This window comes from Arabidopsis lyrata (genome assembly GCF_000004255.2).
Source record: "Arabidopsis lyrata subsp. lyrata unplaced genomic scaffold ARALYscaffold_4, whole genome shotgun sequence".
Taxonomy (NCBI): domain Eukaryota; kingdom Viridiplantae; phylum Streptophyta; class Magnoliopsida; order Brassicales; family Brassicaceae; genus Arabidopsis; species Arabidopsis lyrata.
This window is the reverse complement of record NW_003302552.1, coordinates 22,917,075-22,932,376: the sequence shown is the minus strand read 5'-3', so window position 1 is coordinate 22,932,376 and position 15,302 is coordinate 22,917,075. Positions and strand designations below refer to the sequence as shown.

The window sequence follows — 15,302 nt, the reverse complement described above, 5'->3', positions numbered from 1 at the left end:
ATTTCCTATACGTTTTTTTCTTTTTAGGTACTTCAATCAAAATGATGTCATATGATAATGTTATGGTGAAGAGTGAAATTATATTGGCTGTTTAAAATGAGGGATTGAAAAAGAAGTGAGACATGATAATGAAAAGACCCTACCACATCCACAAGCATTATATAGTATTTTTAGACATTGGATGTCTAGCCTTCATGCATCCATTTTCATACTTTATTGTATAAGTGGACGACAAAATATATCTTACATCCAAATTTTTCTAAATTTAACTTGAGAATCAAATCGAAAACTCTAGATGTTTTTTTTTTCTTCTTCGTTTTAAATATGTAATGTAAGAATTGTATATTTTAATAACGGGTTAGGGTTTTTACTAGATATATATATATATATATATATATATATATATATATACATGGAAATGAAAACAACAATAATACAGATCATATATATGAAGTTTTCGGATATCAAATAATGTCAAAATTCCTTATAGCCGTAATAATGCATTATGCGTAGAGAGATTCTGACGCATTAACAAACAACGCACGAACGTTAAGGAGACGTCGTTTCAAATTAGGCTAATCAATTACGTTGTTTCCTCTTTTTCTTTGCATATATGTATATGTAAACATTTTTAAAAAATTTAGTTAATTTGTAGGATTAAAGTGGTTGCGCATGACATCTCACTCCTTATAGTACACGAGTGCTGACCTTGCTCGACGCTTGTTGTGTAGCAGTTTCGTTTATTGTACTTTGTATACGTTGAGATATATGGTCGTATACGATCTGATTCTGAGTTTCGATATATATGCATAATGAAGGATGATTGGTCTTGGTTTGACAAAAAAAAAGAAAAAAGGATCGGTCTTGATACTAAATTCAATCTTAATATTTTCATGATAACATTACTAAATCAAATGTTCAGGCACTTTTTATTTAAGAATTCTGTATTAAAATAACATATAGGGACCAGTATATCTATTAATTGTTCTTATTAAAAATATATCTATTAATTGTTAATTGGTGGTAGTAATCAGAAATTCAAAAAAAAAAAAAGTAGTAGTAATTCTCCAACAATAATATGTGTTGTGACAAAAAAAGGTCATGTAACAAGAATGTGAAGTGTTGTTGAAGTGAAGGGTGTCAAAGAGAAGAAAATGAGAAATGATGAAGGAAAAGGGCCTACCACTTTGATAGATGTTTAAAAAACTTTGTTATTATGGGAATAAATCGTAGTTATATTCAGAAAATAGAAGAGGAGGTTCGGCCTTTTATGGACCCATCATCCGCTTCGGCTTTATACATAGTTGGTTTTTGTCTTTTCTCACTTCAATTTTTTGCTTAATAGATATGTTTTTAATGTTTTTGTTTTCCTCGATCCCTCAATTGTCTCGAAAAAACGAAATTTTAGTGTCTTTTACTGGTTAGACTGTTGGTCTTTTAAAATGATAAGTGATATGCCATGCGTGGACGTAAGTGGATGCGTATATCATGTGTGTGTCTACATGCAAACTTCCCCTATTTTAATTGACCGATTTGGTGATTGATAAATCATGCAAGAACCTCGTATAAGTGGAAAGTGAAAACGAAGAAGCAGCCTATTTCGTATCAAAGAGGTAAAACATGTTATATATGTGTGTGTATTTGGTACTGGTGGCCAAATACAATCAAACATGCTTATTTGGAAGAAAAAAAACAACATTAAAACAAATGAGTGGTGGTTTAGTGGCAAGATTTCGATTGGGGGAAATTATTCATGTAGTTTTTTGTTTTGTTAAAGATTTATTCATGGTGAAAATGATTTATGTAATGTAGGTTTACGATAGAGATTAAATTTACATATTTTTCAACACATGTCGCATATAAGTATATAACGTACGTAAAAGATAAACTAGTCCTAAATGTATTAAAGAAAGGATTTATATTATTAATATACACTTTCTTAAAGCATTATGTGCATGCTATGACGCGATAAGGCATTAGAGAGAACCGATCGATTAAAATTCATTGACGCAAGGATATTTTCATAGATACTTGACTTTTTCAACACTTTTAATATCTATCGTTTTCAAAGTATATTGATCTTACCGATTTTCTCTACGAAGAGAAATATTGTATTTTAACAAAATGGTGTAGTGATGTTGTCATGTTATACTTTGGAGACAAATCTAATAGTGTACGCGAGTGAATTAAGAGAGAATCTTAAAAATTTTACTTGCAAGTCAAATTTGTTTACTGGCATCTCTAAGACTTTTGTAAGACTTTCTCACAATTTTATGTATTCGTATAAATTTATATTTTGTCTATAATATGTAATATACAAATTTATGATCGGGTGATAGACAAACCTAACACAAATTTCTATTCAAGATTACAAATCGTGGTTAACATATCTTCTATTATTGTTAATTGGGCTTTATATAAAACCTCCCAAAATTGAAAAACTTCACTTAATTATATGTCCGGTTTTACTGAACCGCTTCATTAAACCGTCATATAAATAAACACCAAAATGAATCTTTTAATTGATTGGTAACAAACATTATAGACGGTTAGAGCATGATTATCAGGAGGTCTAAGTATGAGATCTAAAGCAAAAATTGTCTAAAATTTAAATCAAAAACAAAAAAAAACATTGGACTCATGTCTAAAGTTAGACTTTTAGAAGTCATTTAGACACTTATATGTGTCTTCAATTGGTTGATTTGGACTCAGAGTGTCTAAATTTTAAATTTTGTATTATTTACAATTATATATATGATTTGGACTCCTAGTGTGAGTCCAACCAATAATCATGTTCTTAGAGACTTAGAGCTAGTCACCAATAAAAAATATAGCTTGCACAACTTATCATTGTTAATAACATGTACTATTGTAACTTGTTTCGATCAAATCGTACCGAGCAGTTTAAATTTGTACCCCAATTAAAAAAAGTCGTTGTTTCTTGTGCTTTGATTTTTTTTTTCCGTCTAAATGTTTCATTGATTAAAAATTCAAAAGTTCCACAAAATACAAAAAGGATCGGAAACAATCAACTACAGACAACCATTACATCTATGTAATGCATTTCTCAAATTCAAATACAGTCTGTAGCAAAAAAGGTAGCTTTGAGCTACATATGATTGCCTCGATCCTCCCTTGTGACACTTTTAGCAATAAGAGAAGCTCCACAATTAACCTTTGACTCTTCAAGCACCACTCTCCAATCTGGAATCCTACATAGAGTAAGGAGAAGTTCCACAGATTGAGCTTTAAAACTTGGCCAGGCTGCAGGAGAGTTGACAGCACCCACCAAAACATTGGACTCAAGGGCAAAAATAACATTGTGGACATGTAGGCTCAGCATACTCTCAATGGCCCAAAGGAAGCTTTGAAGATGAGCATCATCCTTAGAATCAATAAACCCAAAAGCCCTTCTGCTGTGTAAGAGAACAATACCTCTTGAATTTCTTAGCACCCACGCAGCCCCAACCAACTGTTTATCTTTATCCCAAGATGAACCAATGTTACACTTCAGCCATGGTTTAGCCGGCGGTCTCCATTTTTTAGACACAGCCACCACCTGTAACAAGTTTCTTTTTTCTTCTACTTGCTCTATTTCTTGAGCTAGAAACCACTTAGAGGAATCTTCCCCAATATTCGTGCTTTGATTTAATATTGAAATATTAAATGTATAAAGTGAAACGAATATTAAAAGCACGTATATGACTAGTAATCACTAATCAGTTACGATTTGACACATTACTTATTTTTTTAATCTACATAATAATCGACTCAGCGAAACAATTACACGAGCTGTGTCGTTTTTTAATTGCTTAATAATACTTTTGTTATCGTCTGAACTCTTTTTGAATAAACAAGGTATGGACCCATGAGGAAATTAAAGGTCCCGATACGAAGTATATGCTATTGGAGAAAAGAAAAAAATGTGGAGAAATTACGTTAGATTACATACAACGTCATTTGAAATTTGGTAGGCCGTCTATTATTAGTTCTTCGGTTACACGATAATGTAAACAAATCCATATCATCACATTAATGTTACTATTTATATATTTTAAATTAGCCAATGACTTATCTTGGTTTTCTTTTGCTCTAACAATAATGGATGGGAATCAAACTGAATATAAGTTATTTTCAAAGCTTTACAAAAATAGTGATCACTGCAGAAAATATTTTAAAATTACACTCGGATAATAAATAATCGTGGAAGTTAGTTCGGGAAATAAGGCTCACTATCGTATTGCGTCGAGTTGTCTAGAGCACATGGGTCAGACAACTCTTTCGCAATTATATATTACGTATTTGATATATATATATATATATATATATATATATATATGTAATATGTTATATGTGTAAGCCATCTATGTGAATCACACAAGTGCATATATCATCACGTATATAATATAGTATTTTTCCCTCAAACATCTTATATTTTCTATCTACACACGTAACACATCCATAGAACAATTTTCAACCTCTACAAATACACTTTTTTTATAACTACAAAATACACTTTTTCTGGGACCAATCCGAAATTATCCGTACACCACCAAAAATATTTCAAAAATACCAGCAAGACACATATATCATAAAGTTAAGATAAATGGAAAAGAGTGGGACATGCATTCCTCACGTATAATATATAGTTTTTTTTGTTGTTGTTGTTGTAATTGGCCTTTACTAATTTAATTACTCTTAAGTCTCTTATGGGTCATGTTTAAAGGAGCCAAATTAAGACTATGCGTGCGAAACCGCAGCCAAACATTTGAAAGACAACTTTTAAACGTATCTGAGTCCAAATCCTAACAAATAATTATATTAATTTAATTTAGTGAAAAGTTAATATTAAGTTAATTGAGTGAAAAAGTTAAATTAATTCTAAATTAATTGGGGGATGGGATAGTTAGGTCAAGTTTGCTTCTTAGTTCTTTAGATTCTTCTGTGTGTTTGGTCGACTTCTTACTATTGCCACATCACTGCATGATTATAAATATACATGCATAATATCTGCAGGATTTACTATTTTATTACAACTAATTAATTAAAAAATGTCTTCACATAGTTTTTTTTTTCCTTCCCCTAGTTTGCATTTTGTATTAAGTATAGTATTTCTCAAAAGTCCTAATATTGTATCAAAAACTATTTTTAGCATAAAATCTATTTCGAATCATAACTTTAGTTAAGAAAGATATGTATCAAACGATTGTTAGACAAAAAATAAACAGAAAATTACCTCAGAGCATAAATTCAGTGGACACACATATTAACAGAGTTATTAATAACTAATCAAACGAAAATGATAAGATAAGGATATCGATTGAGCAAATACGATTCCAAAAATGCAAGTTGAGTAAATTAATCATCGAAATGATAGAAAGATTGGAGTAAAGCAAAATATTAAAACCAAAAAAAGAGGAAGATATTATGAAGCATTAAAATTGGATATTTAACTAGGGGGCTAATATCCATGGGTTACCCGAACCCGCCCATAATTTTAATAGGTTTGGGTAGAATTTTTTTATCCATATATATAAATGGGTTTTAGTGGGTTATCCTATTAGGGTTATGGGTTTAATGGGTAAAACCCATTAGGGTCATGGGTTACTCATGGGTTTCATAACCAAAACTAAAAAGTAAAATTTATATATATTTATATTAATATATTATGTAAAATTTATATAAATATATGTAAAATATCTTCTTTTCTTTACAACTATATATGTAAAATATCTAAAATAACTATTAAAGTTTACATTTTACCTAAAAATAAAAGTAAAAAGTAAAATCCGATTCAGATGCATCTAAAGAAGATTCAAATGTTCTTTAAATTAAGACTATTTTTTCTTTTTTATTTGGTTTTATGATTCTTTGGATTTGTGGTTTTAAGATTTTTGGATGCTTTTCTATTTTAATATCTAGATTTTTTGAATTTATTATTTAAAAACTTTTGTTGGTTTACAATTTTATGTTATTTTTTTGGATTTTTATTATTTATATATTTTATTATACATATATATGGGTACCCATATAACCCATTAAGCCAATGGATTTCTACAATAATGGGTTTGGGTATGTAAATTCAACCCATATAAATATATGGATCGGATCAAACCCATCCATTAAACACTCGAACCCATATGAGTTTGGGTCGGGTCGGATCGGATTACCCATTTTGACACCCCTATATTTAACAGATCCAAAACAAATAACTCCAAGCAGACGCATGTCAATCTCACTCACCTTCGTTTTTTTTTAATAATTATTTTTAACCTTCTTTTTATATTGTAACGTAACCTTCTTTGTATATATATCCCGAGTTCCAAAAAATTATTCGCGGTTTTCAAGTTCTTTTGAAATAGATACGATCCAACCTTCTTAATATATCCATATACTGTATGTATGTATCTTCAATGTTAAATTTCATTTACTTTCTCGATTATTCTAATGAATTACAGTAAATTATTGTAATCAACGATTTGATTAATACAGTATTAATTACAGTAGAAGTATATTTGTACTATTTTATTAAAATTAAATCATCACTATATGTGTTCTCTTTAGTACTTATTAAGAAGGGAGTTTATTATACTTTTGACCATTATTAAAAAGAAAAATGTCGTTTAAAAAAAAAAAAATGCTCTAACAATCGCCAAATTCACGCAATTCTCTCGTCTCTCCTAAATCATCCTCTTTTTGTTTTCTTCCATTTTTTTCTGGTAATTTTTGTTTTTTTTTTTAATATTAATAAAATAATGTAATTTCATTTTTTGTTTTCTGTTTTCTGAGTAGCTCCCTTATTATATAAATGGAGATTCCTTCGTCTTCTTCTTCGTTGCCAGTTGCCACCAGACATATAACACATTGAAAGAAGCAGCTTATGTAATTCAACGACATACCACCCTAATCAAAATCTCACTCTCCCTCTCTTTCTTCATGTAAATTCTTTCCTTTTTTACATGTATCTTTCTTCATCGAGATTCGATCTTCTTCTTCTTCTCACGAACCTCCTTATTGGGTTTCCCCTGCATTCTCCTATTCTTCGCTAAACCTTGAATAAAGACATGTTCTTCGACATGGGTTTTTCCGGTTTAAAGTAGTTCAGTCTTCGTTTCCCCCTTAAACCGGGTTTGAGCTCAACCTTTTCTTCTTCTCACCGTAGAAGAACTCCAAGTGTTTGACAAATTGACTGAGAGAAACAGAGCAACTGAGTCATGGAAGAGACTTTTGTGCCGTTTGAAGGAATCAAGAATGATCTTAAAGGAAGATTGATGTGCTATAAGCAAGATTGGACTGGTGGATTCAAGGCTGGATTTAGGTACCAACTAATCTAATATATGAAATATGAATCTTCATTGACTATATAACCTCCTTTTAATTTATCGAGTATATAATCGCTTTAATTGCATAGGATTCTAGCTCCCACCACTTACATATTTTTCGCGTCTGCGATTCCTGTCATCTCATTCGGTGAACAACTGGAAAGAAGCACCGGTATGTCTGCCAAAGTTTCTACCTTTATCAAGAGATTTGCACTTTTCAGCTGAGGAATTGAAATTTTCGCAGATGGAGTTCTCACGGCTGTTCAAACCTTAGCATCTACAGCCATTTGCGGCATGATACACTCCATTATCGGAGGTCAGCCACTGCTTGTTCTCGGAGTTGCAGAGCCAACTGTGATTATGTACACATTCATGTTTAACTTTGCAAAGGCCAGACCTGAATTGGGACGAGACCTCTTCTTGGCGTGGTCTGGATGGTGAGTTTTGTTTTTTTCTTCTTAAAAGAGTGATCAGGGTGTTGAAAACACTGTGAAACTGTTTGAAATCTCTGTGTAGGGTTTGTGTTTGGACTGCTTTGATGCTGTTTGTGTTGGCTATATGTGGAGCTTGTTCCATCATCAATAGGTTCACTCGAGTAGCTGGAGAATTGTTTGGACTTCTTATTGCTATGCTCTTCATGCAACAAGCCATCAAAGTAGGGAACCCTTTTGAGCAAGATTCCGAATTTTCGATATTTTAAGAAACTGTGGATTTCTTAATCTTTCTAACGCATTCATCATTCAGGGGCTAGTCGATGAATTCCGCATTCCTGAACGAGAAAATCAGAAGCTGAAGGAGTTCTTACCTTCCTGGAGGTTTGCTAATGGGATGTTTGCTCTGGTTCTCTCCTTTGGCCTTCTTCTGACTGGACTTAGAAGCAGAAAAGCCAGATCATGGCGGTACGGAACTGGTAAGTGAAACAACATCTTTATCTCATGAGCTGGATTCTTCTTATCAAGGGGATTCAGGCCACTTATTTATGCATTCGCGGATTCTCGAAGAAGCCTGGTGACTCAATTTGCTTATATTGCACAGGCTGGCTCAGAAGCTTAATAGCTGACTATGGTGTACCACTCATGGTGCTCGTGTGGACCGGTGTCTCTTACATTCCAGCAGGAGACGTTCCAAAAGGAATTCCCCGGCGACTTTTTAGCCCAAATCCTTGGTCCCCTGGTGCTTATGGAAACTGGACCGTAGTAAAGGTATGTCTTTTTCTTTGATCTTTTACGCATATGCACTTCTACAGACTGAATTGCTGAAACATTAAGACTTATAATGCCTAGTAACTTATAAATTTGCAGGAGATGCTTGATGTTCCAATCGTCTACATAATTGGAGCTTTCATTCCAGCATCAATGATTGCTGTGCTTTACTACTTCGACCATAGTGTTGCTTCACAGCTCGCGCAGCAGAAAGAATTCAATTTGAGAAAACCGTCTTCTTACCACTATGACTTGCTTCTTCTTGGGTTTCTGGTAAGAATTTGCAGAAAATAAAAGAATTATCTATCTGAATTTATCTTTTGGCCCCCTGGTTTATAATCAAGAATGTAAATGCAGACATTAATGTGTGGTCTACTTGGAGTCCCTCCATCAAATGGTGTCATTCCTCAATCTCCAATGCATACCAAGAGCTTAGCAACTCTTAAATATCAGGTAACATCACTCACCACGGTCTTATTCTCAGTTTTTCCTGAGTTTTGAGATTGACGTTTGCTCTCTCTCTCTCTCTGCAGTTGCTTCGTAACAGACTGGTCGCAACAGCACGAAGAAGTATCAAAACGAATGCGAGTTTGGGACAACTCTATGACAATATGCAAGAAGCTTACAATCACATGCAGACACCATTAGTATACCAGCAACCCCAAGTAAAAAACATTTCCGAACATGTTTCATTTTTTGTCAATAGAACATGAAACTGAGAGTTAGTTCTTTCCATTGGCAGGGTTTAAAAGAGCTCAAGGAATCGACAATCCAAGCTACTACATTCACCGGAAACCTCAATGCTCCAGTTGATGAAACTCTGTTCGATATAGAGAAAGAAATTGATGATTTACTACCAGTTGAAGTCAAAGAACAACGGTTAAGCAACTTGCTTCAGTCTACAATGGTAGGAGGATGCGTTGCAGCTATGCCTATCCTTAAAATGATCCCAACATCAGTCCTTTGGGGCTATTTTGCCTTCATGGCCATCGAAAGCTTACCCGGAAACCAATTCTGGGAAAGAATCTTACTTCTGTTCACCGCCCCAAGTCGCCGCTTCAAGTAATAACTAAAGTTCCAATCTTTTTCTCACATTCAACTTCAAAAAGGCTCATTTTTTTTCTCAGTTCTGTCACATTTCTATTTGTAGGGTTCTTGAAGACTACCACGCGACATTCGTGGAAACCGTTCCATTCAAGACGATTGCAATGTTCACTCTTTTCCAAACGACTTATCTCTTAATCTGCTTTGGCCTCACATGGATCCCAATCGCAGGAGTCATGTTCCCTTTAATGATCATGTTCTTAATCCCCGTACGACAATATCTCCTCCCTAGATTCTTCAAAGGAGCTCATCTTCAGGACTTGGACGCAGCAGAGTATGAAGAAGCTCCAGCTTTACCCTACAATCTCGCAGCGGTAACCAAAATCCCATTTACAAATTCAATTACTCTGTTTTCTTTTCTTTAGCTTCTTCTTATCTTACTTCAAACTCGAGCTTGAACAGGAAACGGAAATTGGATCCACAACATCGTATCCGGGAGATTTGGAGATTCTTGATGAGGTTATTACTCGAAGCAGAGGAGAGTTTAGACACACGAGTAGTCCTAAGGTCACAAGTTCAAGTTCAACTCCAGTCAATAATCGGAGTTTGTCACAAGTGTTTAGTCCAAGAGTGAGTGAAATCAGGTTGGGTCAGATGAGTCCTCGAGTCGTCGGAAATAGTCCAAAGCCGGTGAGTCGTGGGAGGAGTCCCTTGAACCAGTCGTCATCATCGAACTGAGATTATATTCAGGAAGCTTAATAAAAGATACTAAAAATCTAATGTGGATGGATTAAGAATGTTTAATTAGTTAATTAATTTGATCTTTAGCTCTTAAGAAAAAAAAAAAGGCTTCTTGAATCTTTCTTTAGTTTATGTTTTGTGTGTTTAATCCCTTTGTGGTGTTTGATCTTGAGTCTTATGTAAAATACTAAAATGTCTTACTTATTTCATAATATATGTAATGATAAGGGGCAAAATATGTAAAATTCGTTAAATATTAACGGTAATCAATCTTTTTATATGAGCTTCTGTCTCAACTGTTACGTTGATCGGTCAACATTACTTACAATTAAGAAATTACGTTTTATGGGGTCACTGAAATTTAGATAGTTTGGAACTAATATCTTGAGTTTAAAGATTTTCATACAATTTTTCTTTTTTTTTTCAAGGACAGAAATAGTTATCTACTTATCTTTCACTTTGTTAACATCTATTAAGAATAGTTATGATTTTCTCAATTATTAAAGACGTCGGAAAATAGTCTATCAAGAACTCGTAGAAGTGCAATGTCTCACACTTGGTGGCTTGTTTAAACTTATTTGAGTAATGAACTCTGGTCCTGAATGTAACATATCCTAGCTAAATAAAACCACGGAGTGTTACAAGTTTCGAATATACCACCAAAATTTTAGCTTGAAACCTCGAACACATGACTCTTAAATTACTAATATACAAAGTTATGAACTTATGATGCCCAAGAAATAACACATATACAAAAATAAATACTAGTGATCTCAAGTCTGTTCCAAATCTTTTAAGAGCTCCGTTTCAAAATAAAAACAAGCCACCCAAAAAAAATATGTATGCAAATTGCATAAGGAAGGCTTTATCCGATGAAACGATGAATTGCTCCTTTTCTTTTCATATGAAATGATGTCAAAACATTTTTTGTTGAATCGTTCATATATCATTATACTATTTCAAATTAGAGATACGGTTATGATATTTGTAATTCTTAAATTTGAAAAATGATTTTGAAAAGACCCATCGATATATACCAAAACGTATATTTATTACGGAACCTTTACGAAAAACCAAAAGGAGAACGTTCTACAAAGAGAAGGACTATTTGCGCAGGAGATCTATTTACACATGCAATGCAAGTAAACAGTACGTGAAGAAAATGCATCATGATGTTATATACATACTTTTCTTTGATTTATACATGAAAAATAATCCCATGGAAAAAGAGTGGGAAACATATGGAAAATGAAAGCCGTGAATGATTACAATTAGGAGCAAAAGCAAATTAATGCTTTTGAGCACGAAAAGAGTGGCTATCTGGTTCAAGTATAGTCTTGTCGTTCGAATAAGCACTTTGGTACTATATATATAAGACAATTCAAGGGTCAACTTCTATACCAAAATCGAACTAGACGAAGACAAAAGTTGAAGAACACGAATGTTCGATGTCAATAAGGAAAGGTGAGGCTCCAATAGTTTGAACTTCGTCATTATGAGGGAGAGTGAAAAGGAATGGTCTCTAATTATCCTTTTAAAAGTAAAAAATTAGTAGCACTTGAGTACAAATATATGTATGAGAGGTCACGAGCTAATTGAGACCGACCCTCTTGGGAAAAGAAAAAAGATTTTAATTTATTAAAGTTAGGGTTTGTATTTCTGGTGTAATCATATGATGACAAACAAACAAATACATGTGATGATATATCATATATATGATATGATTTGTTGGGTAGTGATGATTTATATCATGATTTCTAAGAACTATGGTTAAATTTGGTTTGAAGCAAGGAATCACACATTTGTACTTATGAGAGCAATCGTAATACATAGGTAACAATCGGTTCTCAATTTTTAATATTTAAGCTTTTGATTTATCTAAGATGGATTTGCGATTTTTCGTTAGAGATGCATTACAACTTTAAACATGTATACGTATAAGAGTTGTAGACTAAAGAAAAAGAAATTACCCATTTTTGCTCACTATATTCTATCGCATGTCTTATTATAGTAATTAGTTTGAGATTTCGTCTTAAATACCTAATTATGTACCACAACAAAACTTAGAAAAAAAACGTGGGTGGCTAACGAAAGAGGAGCTAATAAAGGGTACAGTCTTTCTTATATATCCTTTTATTGCTAAATTTTGTTTTTTTTTGGCATTAACCATTGACTCGATCGATAGTGAAATGTATTTTGTGTATCATTGATATTCTTGCTGTCTGCAATAATGGTAAATAATAAGTTGGCTTATGCATAGGTCACCGTCTAATCATGCAATGGAACTTTGTTTTATCTGTTTTGCGTAGACTAAAACAGAACTCTTTCGCATTCATTCCTCTCTTCCTCACCTTAAAAGCAAACCCCCACATTCTTCTACTTTACTCTTGATGTAAGGAGATTAGACATACTCGTTGACCCTTTTCTACGTGTCATTTCCCACAGTAGCTTGACCAAAACCCACTCTTATTTAGTTATTACCACGTGTGTTCTCTAATCTACGAACTATACCTTACAAATTAAAAAATGTTCGTCCAGATCGTATATAACTTAGTACTTGGTGAGTGTATATATTTTGGTCATTCCATTATTGGGCATATATATTCTAATTTTTGACCTGAAGATACTATAACACCGCAAAACCTTAATCATAATTTAGTCGTAGAAGAAAAAAGAATGTACACTAGATTTTGCGGTATTTTAATAAATATTAGATTATTTTTTCGATTATATGCTATATTTCTATGAGATTTATGGTATTTATAAAATTTACAAAAGGAAAACATACTTCTTATATAGTATTTACGTTTTTTCCGATGCTTATCTTTTGCCACTTTTAAACAAAATTTTGGCTATCTGCGAGATCAACCCTGGGAAAATTGTGCTTCCATGCCAAGTTGCCAGTGAGAGAATGATATAGAATGATATAAATACATTGAAGTTTCAACCACATAAGGATTCATCGGGGGTGCTGTACGAGCAAGGAAACAAAACCAACTTAGCTAACGTAATGGGCTTTCTATCATTAAGTTAGGGCTTCATTGCAATGTTGCCTTTCATTGTAAGACTAGGCCCATGAAATTATATATTAGAAATGTCCATTTTTTTTTTTTGGTGAATTAGAAATTTCCATTTGTTTCAAACGCAAATAAAAACTAAAAATATTTGCTTAAATTTACATTTTTTTTTAATGTTTAAACTTTAAACATTGGTGTATATACGTTTTAAGAAAACAGCAACAAAAATATTAAAAAATCAATCAATCACATTTATGTAAGCAATTACGTATGCAAAGAAAAACGTAAATCCGAATTAAAAAGTAAACATTGTGACGTGAATTTTCATATTTAGTTTCTTTAACCATAAATTTAAAGAAAACAAAGTACGTATTTTATAAGAATATAACACATGGCAATTCTACGCCGGCCCTAAAAGAAAACTAACGGTTTATGATCATCTCTGAAACCATAATTAATCCTATAACTCTACTTACCGTTATATATACTCATAAATGGAAATGACTACACATTTTTACTGTTTTATATTAACAAACTACGATACTTCATATTTAGAATCAAATAAATCTTCTAATCAGGAATAATATTTTTAAACATTTTAGTATATAGAAGTAAAATTTAGGTTCTTTAAGAACATAATAATAGTGATAATTGACACAAAAAAAAAGGTTCTTTAAGAACAATTGATAGTGATCAATTCTTAACAAGGTATACAAGTGTGAGCTAGGATCTATAACAAAAACCACTATCGGTTTACCGGCCTACGCGGATTTAATTCCCTTGACTTGGCCTTACTTCTTTTCAAATGTGACCGAGCTTTAAAGAGTAAAATAATGTTAGCATTTAAATAAATATGATGTTTTTCTTTGTTTGTAACCAAAATATTAAGATAAAACTTGAAAATACACAGATTCAGTCAAAACTTTTTATATACGATTGAAATAACGATTCTCTACCTTTCATAGATACCTACCTGATGATTCAAGACTTTCAAGTATATAAATACTTGCCTCTTGATGTTATGATCTCCAAGTATAATTTACTGTGTTCTTTGAAACCTATTTAACAATGTTGGGAAGCAAGCAAGTGCTTAATTTCTCAGTCTCTCTCTCACAAACATTTTTATTAATTCATTTACAAATTAACATATCTAAGTATCTACTTTGTCTGTCTGTATACAGAAGATTGGATGGCAAAATCGTGATTATAATAGGCGGGGCCAGTGGGATAGGAGCCGAATCCGCGAGGTTGTTCACTGACCACGGAGCTAAAGTGGTTATAGTTGACGTACAAGAAGAGTTAGGCCAAAACGTGGCCGTTTCAATCGGCAAAGATAAAGCAAGTTTTTACCGTTGTGATGTTACAAACGAGACGGAAGTAGAGAACGCCGTTAAGTTCACCATCGAAAAACATGGGAAGCTTGACGTTCTGTTTAGTAACGCCGGCGTCGTTCTTTTCAGCAAACCCGGCGTCTTGGAAACGCCGGGAAGCATCCTTGATTTGAATCTTGAACGGTTTGACCGAACAATGGCGGTCAACGTTCGTGGAGCGGCTGTGTTTATCAAACATGCGGCACGAGCCATGGTGGAGAAAGGCACGCGTGGCTCCATCGTTTGTACGACCAGCGTAACGTCGGGGATTGGTGGTCAGGGACCTCATGAATACACGACGTCGAAGCATGGGCTCGTCGGGCTGATTAAATCGGTTTGTGGCGATTTAGGGAAACATGGGATTAGAACTAACCGTTCGCGGTGGCGACGGGGATGACTAGTCACGACGAGGAGACGGCGAAGCAGACGGAGGAGTATTGCGAAGCTAAAGGGATTCTTAAAGGTGTTGTGTTGAAAGCCCTCCACCTCATATTTAAGGGGTGCAGTCTTTACCCCTAGACCACTTTAAATCAATAAATGCTATATATAATCAAAATATTTTATATTTTAACCGGTGCAACTGCACCCCTCTTCCCAACGTGGGTC

At 33.4% G+C, this 15,302-nt stretch overlaps 2 protein-coding genes across 2 annotated transcripts; both read left to right on the top strand.

Moving 5' to 3' along the window:
* Positions 1-6,837: 6,837 nt before the first annotated feature.
* LOC9318177 (boron transporter 1) lies at positions 6,838-10,422 on the top strand. Its single transcript, XM_021028707.1, has 12 exons — positions 6,838-7,318; positions 7,412-7,494; positions 7,567-7,759; positions 7,839-7,977; positions 8,067-8,232; positions 8,358-8,524; positions 8,624-8,797; positions 8,882-8,977; positions 9,058-9,189; positions 9,267-9,586; positions 9,675-9,942; positions 10,031-10,422. The coding sequence occupies exons 1-12, from the start codon at positions 7,215-7,217 to the stop codon at positions 10,304-10,306; spliced, it is 2,118 nt and encodes a 705-aa protein (XP_020884366.1). The 5' UTR covers positions 6,838-7,214; the 3' UTR covers positions 10,307-10,422.
* A 3,747-nt stretch (positions 10,423-14,169) lies between these two features.
* Positions 14,170-15,215, top strand: LOC9318176 (short-chain dehydrogenase reductase 3a). Its single transcript, XM_021029124.1, is given in 2 exon segments — positions 14,170-15,064; positions 15,067-15,215. Coding segments are annotated over 2 exon segments (819 nt in total). The 5' UTR covers positions 14,170-14,394.
* Positions 15,216-15,302: the final 87 nt, after the last annotated feature.